Here is a 13,839-nt window from a genome sequence, read left to right as displayed (position 1 = left end):
ATGTGTGGGAGTTCCCACGGTCCCATGTCAGTTCAGAAACTACGTAGTCTGCTCTCGCAAGTGTAAAAGCGCGCACGAGCAGACGATTTCTGCATCCAATCACGTCTGCTTTCCACCCTTTCCACCGCAACGAGATGTACCGGATATTGTTGTTGCCAGCACAGATCCTGATATGCTATGCCGTCCTTATCAACTTAATTCGTTTATTTGATAACCGTGGCGATTCTAGTCCAGCAAATTTGCAGTGTTTCATTTTCAGCAACGGAGAATCGAATGGTACACTTTATAAACTGGCCAAGGTGTACGCGACCGCCCCTTTAAAGCCCTTGATTGATGCTGCTGCTTCCCCTGTCAGCACAGACGTCAAGTACAACATTTTCTCATGGTTGGTTATGACGGAGTTGTTGTGAACACGTGACTCGAACCGAAGCGAAAATTCCTGCCGATGAGCTTGATCACCGGTGAACTTGACGACTTTAAGTTTGGGTAAATCAGATCGGGCACGACTTATTGCAGCGCTTTGCTGGACAACAGGTGGGACGACTTCGGAAACTCGAAAGGCACGCTCCAGTTCTCCTCCGTACTCATCGGTCTTCGCTGCCATCTCAGATCTTGAGGGCTGTACACTTAGCCGTTGCCTTAGCAGACAGGTGAGAGTAGCCACCCGGTCTTGATATTTCACGACCCTATCGAATTCTCCATCAGCTTGATCCAATGGGAACTTCCAAGTTGCTGCCGACTGTAGTACCTCGCAGCGACTAATAGAACGGTCCGTGTTCTCAATGGCTTGTTGAGCCTTGTTTAGCATCATCGTAAGTCTTTGCCGGTGTGGTTTGTTCTTCTGAAGGAGCAAAGTTTTATTCACCGATTCGTCCGACGCCTCCGCTATTAGGCTGGCCAAAGAGTTCCTCTATGGTTTCCAGTTGCAGATTCCACTCAATCTCCTGGGTTTTGGCACCATCTGTTAGAGTAGAGGAAGGAGCCAGAGAGAGGCGTCGTTTCCGGGGTTTTACAGTATCAAGATTAAAACGAAGAACGATCCTTAGCACGGGGACTCCGTGCACGATAATAAGGCGCGAGGACTCTCATTCGTCGTCCTTAACAATGGAGATAATGGCATTCTTTGAGATTGAGGAGAGACAATGATGAACAAGTGGTGGTGGTGAAAGGGACAAGTCTCATGTGCCTCCGCTGCCAGCTTGTCCAATATAAATTCGTCCACAACTTGTTACCGTTATTACTGTGACCTTATGCCTTCCTATGTCGACCGGACTATTGTTCTATAAACTTCTACCCGACAAACGTCATCATGACGTTGGTAGACAGACCGAAACCAAAACAGATCGGAAGGGGAAAGCTGGGTTCCACGAATGAGCAATTGTTCGCTGAAAGAAAGTAGGACCGAAGGTCGCGTCCCTTTCAGAGACCATCGTCATCCCCTCAAGACCATGGCTTTCAGGCGCGACCTTCTATTCTATTCTATTCTATTCCTCGCCCAAAAAAAGTACTTCGTATACTAGATGATATTCCATCCCGCCACACTACAAAAGGTCTTTTTGAAAAATATAGAATTATTAATATCTGGAGACTATACAACTACAGGTTGTCTTTAACATACCGTGCAGCAATTAAAGTAAATAACAAAGTATTTCTGTCATTATTTAAACTTTCCCGCTCACTGCACCATTACCCTTCTCGTCTTGGCCGCGGTTGGGTTATTCCTCGACCCCGAACAAATTATGGCAAGCAAATGAATTTACTGTTCCTGTGCTTCCTAATAGAACTGATGATGCAGGTACTGACCTAGTGTATAGTAAGAAGGGTGACATTGTCAATTACTTTTTGTATTTTTGAGTCGTTCTAGTTACGTTTCATGACCATTTGAGTGCAAGCTTCGTGTTTTTCAATAAGTGTTTAGTATAAATGCTGTGTGTTTAACATTTTCTTTTTTTACGTTTTTATTATTATTATTTGCTAGTGTAAGTTACACAGCCATCACATTAATGTGTTTACTAGTTGCTTTCTGCTGTTGCACTGCTGTATGGGAGGTGAGCCTCGTCAAGTCGCACCCTGCGACTTTTTGTTCATCTCCTTTTCACGCTTTTGTGAATAAAAACATTATTATTATTATTACCTTGTTCGCCACTAGCTTTGAACGTAGTTCAACTCTACCAAACTCGTGGCGCTGTCGAACATTATGACGTCATTTGTTTACAAACAGGTAGAGGTCTATTCCATACCTCCGCGGAAACATACTGGTGTGGGTATCCGAAACGTGACCGCTAGTGGTTGCTGCACCACGCCACGTACGACGGTATGTTCCATTGCGATGCGCTCGAGTTGCAATTATGCGTATCATGCAGAATAGCGTTTATGTAAACACAGGTGCAGCCTTTGATTCACTACACGCATCGAACAAAACACCTCGCTGCATAGAGTATCAAATTAAAACTACATAGCACAATTGCTCGGTCACTATAAGACAGACTATTGTCTGACACACGATCGTCACGGATCCTGCATGCACTGAATTCCACGGAACATTCTACGGCACGGTCATCTTGTGTTCCAAGTCAATATGGTTGCTGTCATTGCTGGTTCTTGAGTCTGTCCGTGTGTATTTCCCTTGGTTTGTCCTCTGCCCCTGTGTTGTAAGTTGCTCTTCAAACTCAAGGGGATGTTGCCATCTGATCCTACACACCCAGCTTGCTTGCCTCCAGTTCGTATGTTCTACCGCAGACCGACTGTTGCCGCCATCGCCGCTGTATTTAGTGACACCATGGTCCCTTGAGGGCTCACGTGAGGGATGACGTACCTAAGGGATTCTTCAGGAGATGAGTAGGCGAAAATCAAAACCGGATGTCGGCAGCGGATTTCATTTTATTCGGTTTCTCGAAAACCACGTAATTTTGAAATGTGAAATTTTGCACATAGCATGTATGCTTATGTAGCATTTTGACAAAATTCGTTTCAAAATGTCACCAAGTTTTCCTGGACTGTCACTTTAAGTAAGTACAATGAATGTTTTATTTCGTCCGACCTTTTGACATGTAATAGCGTTGCACAGCGTCAGTTTGAAAAGAAATCATGCAACAATGACCTGCAAAACACAGTGACGTCTTCAAACACTTGAAACTTCCGTTATGAGACCAGTAGGTTCACGACTCTCTTGTTCTTCGTCGCTTTTGTCTTCTCTCACAAGCTGTTGTTGAAACAGCAGATCTACTTTCTGCAATGAATAAGTACAACCAATATGAACCGCAGTGCACCAAGTATAATACCACCAATGTGAAAGTGGAAATAATCAGGAAACCAAGCAGAAACAAGCATGTCCAACTGCATTGGCGAGAAGAACGGCCTATGGGCGGCGCTGAGGGCGCTTCGAATTGTGGGGATGGCACGATAGACCTGCATGGCGTTAAAAGCAATTATGGGAAAATTGTTGGTTGTTGCTGTGTTGTGCATGATGGAAAGCCGTTTGGAGGCTGGAGCACGGAAGGACAGGCACATCAAAGCATCAACCATCAAGTTACCTCAAAACATTAAACGTAAAAAGATGGCAGACGTCGAAAAAGCCAATCGTAGAGTTCTTTAGCCCGGAAGTAGCTTTCATGCCTTCACGAAGGACAAGAAACAACCAAACGTTCGGTGTGTCAAACTTAGGATTGGAGATAGCTTACGAAATATGCCATGATGTCTAACAAACACTTGACCAACGAACATTTCTAGACAGTAAAGGGAGACAACACAGATACGGTTCGTAAAAATTCTGACATCACCTGGTGTTACTCACTTGTTACTATTAGCACGATGGAAAGTAAGGCCATAGCCTCGATCTGAGCAGCAGCAGCAGAGCAGCAGCAGCAGCAGAGCAACAGCAGCAGAGCGGCAGCGACACGAGCGGTCCCATAGCACTGGGCTAGAGCAGCAGCGCTGCCGAGCTGCAGAAATTCCCTGCTGCTCCCTAATCTGAATTTTGCTTGCTGTGGCAGTGGTGCTGTTGAAAGGGCTCGCTATGGGTTCTGTATGCTCTGCAGCCTCGGCAGCCAGTCTCGCGAGCCAATCAGGAGGTTGGTTGGTATTCTTTTCGTTTGACGTTGTTTAGGGTTGGTTAGCAGGGCGGTGAGTGACGGCCGGAGTCAACGGAGTTTGTTTTGTGGTTTGTTTCTGAAGATATGAACACGTTTGGGACTGTCTGTGGTTTGGAGTGAGTGTTCTATCATCGGTTCCGCATGAAATGCGCTCTCAGGGCATAGTTCTGGTTCATTTATATTACTGTCTGCAGCTAATAAAGTGTTCGACCGAACCTGCATGATACATCTATTGTGCGAGAGTTGTAGCTAACATGTTCACTTGTTTTCTGGTAAGCACTTGATAACCCGTCACCTGATAACGTTCAAGCAAATTACTTCCACGTCCATATATACTGCGTGAAAATCATACCAACCAGCATATATCTCCTGTGCTTCCTCCGGTGGGGCTCGACTGCTGGCGAGCTAGGTTGTTGTAAATGAAACCCTTGAAAAGGTTCGATAGAGATAGTCAGATAATGAACTGGCCTTCTGAAAACAGGCAGAAACTAGTGATGACTAGCTGAAGGGACCTTTGTTTTTGTTAGACAGCTAATGGCAACGTACGCATTTGACAGTCGCAGTAACTCAAAATATCGAATGCGCGTAACGAGGTGACATTTATACGACAAAATCCTGTAGAAGAGTCTTCACACAGCAGCAGTAAAGGATGTTATGCACAGCAGTATGAAAGGAACCTACATTGAACGTCACGAAACACACAAACAGACGGGCACAGCACAAGCCACAAGGAGAGATGCCAGGTTCAAATCCCGCCGCCCACTGACTTTTTCGGCGACTGCCATATTTCAGTTGTTACTTTAGATTTACATTCGACGTATGCTTGTGATCCAAGCAATCCCTTTGTTTGAACATTTGGGGGGGGGGTTAGGGGTTTGCGGGGGGGGGGGGTCCGGATAAATCACTGGTGCAACCTTCCGGTTCTTCTGCACTACTGCGTAGCAAGTCGCCACAAAGCAACAAGTGCGTGATACAATTTATCGTATTGATGGGATCACTCATGCGAGCTCTTTTCGGGTTAGCGTGTGACGGCAGCTGTGTATAATCAGCCCGCACTCTTTGGGATAAGGATCATTCGGAACAGGTGCACACCAGCCTCAATACGTATTTCACCCGTAGGGTAAGGTGGGGCAAGATGGGACAACTTTGCAATTGAACAGGATTTTTTATTTTTTATTTTTTTTTAAAGAAAGCAAGTCATAAACACATTCTCAGGGGTCTAGAGCTTCTGACCTGTAAATGCAGAACGGACGTAGCCGGTCTAAAGTAAACACAGAACAGGAAATCAAAAAATCCAGATCGTTTCATCTTGCCCCAACCCTCGGGGCAAGACGAGACATCGCGTGGTGTATATGAGACACTCCATGGTAATGAACTATACAAACTACTTTTTGCAATCCAAGCAGACATAGTAAAGCCCGTGGCCCCCTACACAACCCCCTTGAGCCCGCCGCCCACATGATGTGCATATAAGACCACACAGAACCCGATGCTATTTTGCTCCACCGTCCTTTGCAAACAAGACACCACCTGTTTGATGTGTCGCTGGTCACTCGCTTTTGCGCGCGCTTCTGATTTGCTGGAAATATCCTAAGAAACAGGAAAATTTGCTGGAAAACCCTAGGCAATACGCAAACAAGAAATATCTGTGGAACAAGCATAAAGCCACCTAATAGCTGACTTACCCTTTCTAAATTACATTAAATTTAAATTGTATTAAATTCAACTTTAAAAAAGTTGTGGCGTTTTGCCCCGTGCATACCATCGGATGCAATAATTTTTCTGTTCGACACCGGATAACCCAGAGTGCCCATATTCGGCATATGTCCAGATGATGAATAAAGAAATAGGATGTGAAGTTACATTGACAGAATAAACCTGCGAAACGCTGCTGCACAGATGACAAAAAAAAGAAAAGAAAAGGACTACAGAAAAACCCGCCTTTTTGACGGGTCTTTGCATTCCAGGCAGAAGTTACCGATTTTTTTCTCTTCAACCGCATACACCAATCCGGACAGTTCTCACGTGCAATCAAGCGGACATGCAGAGCCACCTATGTGTGAATTTTCAAGCACGCGGAGCATAGCGTCTCTGAGACAGGCGGCGTCGAGCAAAAAATGTCGTGTCTTGCCCCGTGTCTCATCTTGCCCCACCTTGCCCTACTAGTGAAGTGGAGGCTAACTAAATAAGGGGCACTAAGGATCCCAGACGTTTGAATAACATACGCAGAACACTGCACGCTACAATAGATAATATGACCTGCTGTGAGAAGCTGCCGTTCCCAAAGTGCTCCATTACAGTGAGCAGTGAAAAGGACATTGAAAGTAAACAACAAAGTGAACAAGTGTTTAGATTCTTCGACAGTATGAAACGTTCAACGAACTCCTGAGACGAGTACTCGATGAATTTTGGGAGGCACTCAAAGGACTAGGCGCATTCTTTTGCTTAATCGTTCAGACGTGATGTACCGAATAAATACACCATAAATGCTTCGAGGAATGCATTGAGAGGAGGAATAACAGTAGTATAGATAGGTGTTCAGACTCGACCCTCGGTGCCTGGTTCGAACCCCCACAGCGTCTGGGCCGACTTCACTCGCGTATTTTTCCCGCGCGCGCCAGGCGGCGCGTGGCCGGAGGGCTGCGTGCGTGCTTACCCTCGCACATTTTTCAGCCTGGGCCGACTTCTTTCGCCATTTCTCCACCTGAACCGACTTCACTCGTAATTTTTTTCCCGCTACAACAGGTGTACAGTAGGCGGTTTACATGCAAGGGATTGCCATACACAAAAGTACAAGTGGGAATATATTTATTAAAGTCAATAGTGTCGGGAATTATGTTATGACTCTGTGTGGAGAAAAACCCAACCAAAAAACCTGAAGCAGAAGAAACACAATACGATACACGTCACAAAGACTATACTTATTACGTGTCATGATGCTATAGCATTGAAGGGGTATCACATATCATACACAATATTTTTTATTAATGATAATCATACAAGTTTTCAATGAATCATAACTAAAATGGGGTAGCACATTTAATCAAAGAAGATATTTTTAATCAATGGATTACAATGAAAATTACAAGTTTTATTATAGAAAGTCTAACATTATTATATGTGAGCACCATAGAGCAGTTTTAATTACAAAGTTCCGATAGATGTACGTAACTTCAAGCACAACAGCTAATATTCCAATATGGCACAATTAATCAGATTCTTATGAAGTGATCAGTGGAGTTGGCGGAGGGCCTTCGTTTATCGTCGGGGATTTTTCAACCTAGGCCGACTTCTCTCACGATTTTTTTTCCGGCGCGCGGTGGGTGGTGCGCGGGTGAGGGGCTGTCCGGGAGCTTACCAGTGGTCCGAAAGGCTGGGCGTGCCCTTATCGTTGTGTATTTTTCACCCTGGGCCGACTTCGCTGGTGATTTTTCCGACTGGGCCGACTTTGTTCGCAATTTTTTTCGGTGGTGCGTGAGTGGTTTACATGTGAGTAGGCGCATGCACACTGACAACACCTGGGCCGAATTCATTCACAATTTGGCCGACTTCGTTCGCAATTTTTTCAGGTGGTGCGTGAGTGGTATACAAGCAAGTAGGTACACGCGGGTGAGGGGCTGTCCGAGTGCCTACCAGCGAGCCGGAGGGCTGCGCGTGCCCTGTCGGTCTGTATTTTTTCACCTGGGCCGACTTCTTTGGCGATTTTTCCGCCTGAGCCGACTTCGTTCGCAATTTTATCAGGCGGCGCGTGACTGGTTTACATGCAAGTAAAGACATGCACACTGTCATCCCAGCCAGGCGATGATACCATCACACCTGGGCCGACTTCTTTGGCAATTTTTCTCCCTGGGGTAACTTCTTTCATATTTTTTTTTCTTTTCGCTACAACAGCGGTGCGGTAGGCAGTTTACACGCAAGTAGGGGCATGCACACTGACAACACCTGGACCGACTTCATTCGTAATTTCTTCCGCTACAACAGGTGCGCGGTGGGCGGTTCACATGCAAGTATACTTATGCAAACGTTAGCCATATACAAAAGCACAAGATGAAATATATTTATCACGCTGACTTGTGCACGGCACTTGTAGCGGCAAATATACCCTGGGCGAAGCTCCAGAACCCCCGTCTGCAAGAATTTCCTGGAAAAGTACTGTAAGACGAAAATTCCGTGTGTATCTACGCTGTGTAAAAATTACTTGGTCCCGACGTACGAAAGGGTGCTTAACAGCATTCGCTCAGAGGTAGGAGAGTCCTGCATCTGGATTGGGGTGGACGAGACGACGGACGCAAATGGGCGATATATTGCCAACTTGGTGGTCGGAAAATTAGATCCAGATCAACCCAGTCGTCCATTCCTGATAGCCTGCAAGCCACTGGAAAAGAGGAACGGCGACACGGTGGCTTACTTTGTCAACGATGCCATGAAAGTGTTGTATCCATCAGGAATTAAGGATGAGAAAGTGTTGCTCCTATACACTGACGCTGCAGCATACATGCATCGCGCCGCGAACTTGCCAAAAGTGTTCTATCCCAGGATGATACACGTTACCTGTGTCGCGCACGCTTTGCATTGAGTTGCAGAAGAAATCAGGAACAATTTCGCAGAAGTAAACAAGCTCATCGCATCAGTGAAGAAGGTGTTTCTCAAATCCCCTTCGAGAGTGAAGGTGTTCAAGGACAGGCTACCTGACGTCCCGCTTCCCCCCCGAACCGATTTTGACGCGTTGGGGCACGTGGCTCAAAGCTGTCCAGTACCTCCACGCCAACTTTGAGGGGCTTCAAGCCGTCATTCAGCAGTTCCCGAGGGAAGAAGCTGAGAGCGTGAAGCGTGCTCAAGATATCTTGCAGTTGACAGCGATCCCTGCTGAACTGGCGCACATTTCTGCGAATTACACTTTCATCGCCGACAACATCATGGGTCTGGAAACATCCGGCCAAGCTTTGTGCGACGCGGTTGCTATAGTGTCAGACTGTCAGCCCTACAGGAGCGAGTCCACAACGTAACAGGAGGTCCCCTGAACGACAGGGTCGTGCGAAAGCTTGAGTATGTCCTGCAGAGAAACCCGGGGTTCAAAAGGATGGAGTCAGTGGCAGCGGTATTAGCTGGGACTGGCTCAGCTGTGCCAGAGGATATCCGGCCTTCAGACATTCCCACATTGAAATTCGCACCGCTGACCTCAGTGGATGTGGAGCGCACCTTTTCAGCCTACAAGCTCGTGCTTGGTGACAAGCGCCGGAGCTTTACGCCGGCAAATCTGGAAATGGTGATTGTTTCATATTGCTTCTACAACTACGGCTGGTGCGTGTTTGTTTATGCTTTAGCTGTTCCGTGACTTTCCTACTTCAGCTAATCCGCTGCTGTTCTCAAGTTCACTGCAGTTTATTGAGATTCATGTTAAAGGTACTGTAAAGCAGTAGACAAGCATGATATGCCGGTGATGTGACTAGAGACTTTGTTGCTTCTAAATACCATAAGCGGAACCATATGACCGACAACGCGCTATAATTTTTTTTTAATTTGCCATGAAAGATGCGGCGTAGTGGAGCGGTGCGACGCCTGGTGTCAAACAACCCCCTGTACAGCGGGCAACACTGAAAATTGGTATTACGCACTATGACATCGGAACTTCGTTATTTTAGTAACCATATTATTAGTTTTCCTGTTTATCTATGCATTCTGAAATCCCTGTTAACAGTTTAACCTGTTAACCCCTGTTTTTGCGAAGTAACCCAGTGCTGGCCGCTGTTCGATGGGGGCTCTCCCTACTTCTCTGCTGCAGTGCTCTGCTGCGTCTGCGCGCTCCTTTTGTTCGCGGCCTCTTTCGAACGAACAAACTCTCTCTGTGAACCTCTATGAACAAACAGGTCCCGACGCTGTCTGGCTTCTTGAACGTCTGACACATTTTTTTTCAACGGCTCAGCATTTCATTTCAGTTCGCTTATCCGTTTATCCTCAGATGTGGATCGTTGTGTGGATTGCAGGGGCGGATTTTATGGTGGATTGTGGTGGATTGTTATGTCGGGCCCAGTGTTATACGCATGCAATGTGGTTGCCGCCGTATGTGTCAGAAGCACGGATTCATTTCGAATACCTAGTACAGTGTTGCCCGTAATCTTTAATTGTAATTTTCTAATTAACTGCACCGTCGATTGGAATGAAACTTGCACAGTTTTTGTCCTGGTGCCTTGTACTATCGAAAACTACTTGTACTTGTGCCCCGATTTAAAAAAGCTACTGGGGATGACTGTTGCTGCAAAAAAAGAAATGAAATGGAAATTCGCATGGGTGAAGCATGGTAAGATTTTCGCCCGGCAAGATGAATCATCCCCAATTGTTAGTATTCTCAGTCCTGATGACCTGTCCAAAATGAAGTAATTATAGTTGCTCTCTTTGTATCTTTTGTGTGTGCATGGGCTGATAGTTATGCCGACTAGGCCAATTGACTGTCATTATTATTCCGTTGATGAACTAGATTGTTTCACTAAAAATGCATTTTCTGTTCTTCATTTAAACGTTCGTAGCCTTCGAAGACATCATGATGATCTAGGCAATATGCTGTTAAGCTCCAAATTGGCATTTTCGGTTATCGGAGTCACTGAGACATGGCTAAATGAGGCTGAAACATCCCTTTATCAGATACCCGGTTATTGCTCTGAGTTTGTTTGTCGCAAAGAAAGCCCACATGGCGGTGCTGGTGTGTTCATTTCTAGTGATTTGTTGTACATTCCGAGAAGAGATTTATATATTGCCAGTGAGAAATGTGAGTCTATTTGGATTGAACTAGACAAATGTTGTTTCTCGGGGCTTCGTCGAAACATTATCATTGGTATTTTGTATCGCTCTCCGAGCTCTTGTTACACAGATTTCTGTCATTATTTAGACGTGTTATTAAGCACCGTTTGTCGGGAAAACAAATATGTATTTTTACTCGGTGATGTCAATATTAACCTTGGTGATACATCTGCATCGGCCTGCTCCGAATATTTTGAGTGCTTAGTTAGCTATGGTTTTACATCCGTTGTCAACATTCCAACTAGGGTGTCTGACTCATGCAGCAGCACTATCGACCACATCTTCACCAATTTCGACCACATACACGCTTCAGGGGTAATACGCCATGAGATCACTGACCACTATCCTATTTTTGCAACTTGCGATTTTCACGTTAAGGTTAACCGAAATACTTTCTTGAAACCATCTCTCAATCAAGACAAATACATCGAGATACGGAATACCACAGATTGGTCTGACATTTACGAGCTAGAGTCCAGTGAAGAAGCTTACGCAGCTTTTGTGTCCCTCATCACCAATGCACGCGCTCGGTGCACAACATATAAAAGGTGCGGTGGGAGGTTTAGTAGTCCCGTGAACCCGTGGGTAACCACTGGCCTCCTCAATTCCATTCGTAGGAGGAATAATCTCTACAAGAAGTTAAAAAGATACCCTCATGACAATAACCTTAAGAATCGATACAAGAATTTTTCAAATAATTTAACCACTCTTCTTAGGGTCGCTAAAAGGGAATATTACTTTGGTGAAATTGAAAAATATAAAAGCGACCCCAGGAAAAGTTGGAGGGTCATCAATAATTTTCTAGGCAGAAATAAGGCACATGCTTTCCCCCCCGAAATGTCCTCGGGTGAAAATCTTTTAAAAGGTGACAGTGAAATCGCCAACGCTTTCAGTATCCATTTCACTACAACACCCAGTCAGACTTGCGCAACTTCGCCATTTGTACCTCTGAGTAGGCGTCATCATTCTTTCTACTTGCGACCCATGTCCCCTGAGGAGGTAGCAAACGTGATATCAGATCTGCGTAATACCGCTCCTGGTCTTGATGGTATTTGCTCGAGTCACATCAAACTTGTAAAGCACACTCTTGCTCCCGTATTAGCACACATTTTTAACCTCATGTTTAAGACCGGCACTTTCCCTACTCCTTTAAAACTTGCTAGAATTACACCAGTCTACAAAAAAGGCAAGCCCACCCTTATCGATAACTATCGTCCCATTGCCATCCTGCCATTTTTTAGCAAGGTCTTCGAGAAACTTCTTGTGATTCGTCTCAATAATTACATTGAGAAGTTCAACCTGCTCACGCCGAGCCAGTTTGGATTTAGGCGCCACTCGTCCACTGAATATGCTGTACTTGAACTTACTAACAAGATCAGAGGTGCAATCGACTCGGGCCAAGTGACCGCAGCTGTTCTCATCGATTTAAGCAAGGCATTCGACACTATTGACCATACCATTCTTTTGTCTAAATTAAATAGCTATGGCATTTGTGGTCCTGCTTACACACTTATATCTAACTATCTGTCCAATCGCTCGCAGGTGGTTAAAATTAATGATGCGTTGTCTTCACCCGTAACAACTAATAGAGGTGTTCCCCAGGGCTCTATTCTAGGTCCCCTACTGTTTTTACTATATGTTAATGACTTACCTAGCTCCACCATTCACTCACAGTGCATTTTGTACGCTGATGACACCACCATCTTCTTAGCTGAAAATGACATTAACTCATTGCAGGCTAAACTAAATGAGGACCTTACTAATGTTGTTGACTGGTGCCGCACCAACAAGCTAACTATTAATAATAAAAAAACTGAATTCATTCTCTTCCATAGCCCTCAGAGGAAACTACCGCTACTGCCAACTTTAACGCTAAATGGTAGCTCTCTTTTACCTACTGGCAAGGTAACGTTCCTGGGAGTAACGCTAGATACCCATTTGAAGTTCACATCACACATCTCAAACATATGTCGTCGTGCGGCTTACGGCCTTCATGCGTTATCCAAGGTCAAATATTTTTTTCCACTCCATACACTTGTGTCATTATATTACGCTTTCATACATTCCCATCTCTCTTACTGCATCACATCATGGGGATCCACATATATCTCTCATCTCTCGTCTCTAAACCGCTTACAAAGAAGAGCTATTCGCATCATTACATTCACTCCCACAGTATGCAGCAGTCGCCACCTCTTCATATCACTGCGTATTTTGCCACTCATGCAGCTGTTTCATTTCCGCGTTCTACTGCTTCTGTACAAGCATTTGTCAGGTGTCTTCAACAATCAGTGTCTTGCAGTAGTCGTTCCATCTAGATCACCTCGCTCCGGTAATTTTCTCCTGCCACGCACAACAACCAACTACGGGAAGCAAACATTCACCTTCGTTGCTGCCAAACTATGGAACGCCTTGCCCGATAACCTAAAGTCAGTACGTTCGTTCCATCGTTTTCGGATCATCTTAAGGAACCATTTCATGAATTAGTTACTCATATTCATACACATTCTTTTCATGCATGCTTTTTCAACTATTTGTCTTTTTTCTGCCATGGGTTTTTTCGCCTACGCTGTTCACCTTCATAAACGTCACAATTTTGCTCAATCTCAGTTGTTTTTATTTCTTATATTTATTTAATTTGTTTGTTCTTCTTTTTCTTTTGTGCGTATTGTGCTTTGTCCCATACTGTATTGGATACCTTGTTCTGATGTTGTCGCCACATATGATATGATATTCAGATTGTTTCCGGGAGGCCCCACCTCTAGCTATGCTACGGGGCCCCCACTGTGTACTATGTATTGCAAATATTACTAATAAAATTGAATTGAAAATTGAAAAAAAAAAAAAAGCCACACTAAATGACATTTGATCGGTGCTGCTTTACAGTACCTTTAAATAAAGTTGAATACAGACGAAAGAGCCCGTAGCGGAAAAGGACCTAACGCTAACCTTC

The 13,839-nt window shown here is 44.9% G+C and overlaps 1 protein-coding gene across 1 annotated transcript in view; it reads right to left on the bottom strand.

The window, feature by feature from the left end:
• Nucleotides 1-3,009: 3,009 nt before the first annotated feature.
• The window catches only part of LOC135374465 (uncharacterized), a 233,232-nt gene continuing 222,402 nt past the window's right edge, over nt 3,010-13,839 (bottom strand). The window contains exon 9 of the mRNA XM_064607421.1: nt 3,010-3,229. Within this exon, the coding sequence (XP_064463491.1) occupies nt 3,122-3,229 (108 nt within the window). The 3' untranslated portion in view covers nt 3,010-3,121. The remainder of the gene's footprint in view (nt 3,230-13,839) is intronic.

The sequence above is a fragment of the Ornithodoros turicata genome, unplaced genomic scaffold, assembly GCF_037126465.1.
Source record: "Ornithodoros turicata isolate Travis unplaced genomic scaffold, ASM3712646v1 Chromosome62, whole genome shotgun sequence".
Classification (NCBI taxonomy): domain Eukaryota; kingdom Metazoa; phylum Arthropoda; class Arachnida; order Ixodida; family Argasidae; genus Ornithodoros; species Ornithodoros turicata.
Note: the sequence above shows the minus strand (reverse complement) of the source record. Positions and strands in the feature narration are given on the sequence as shown.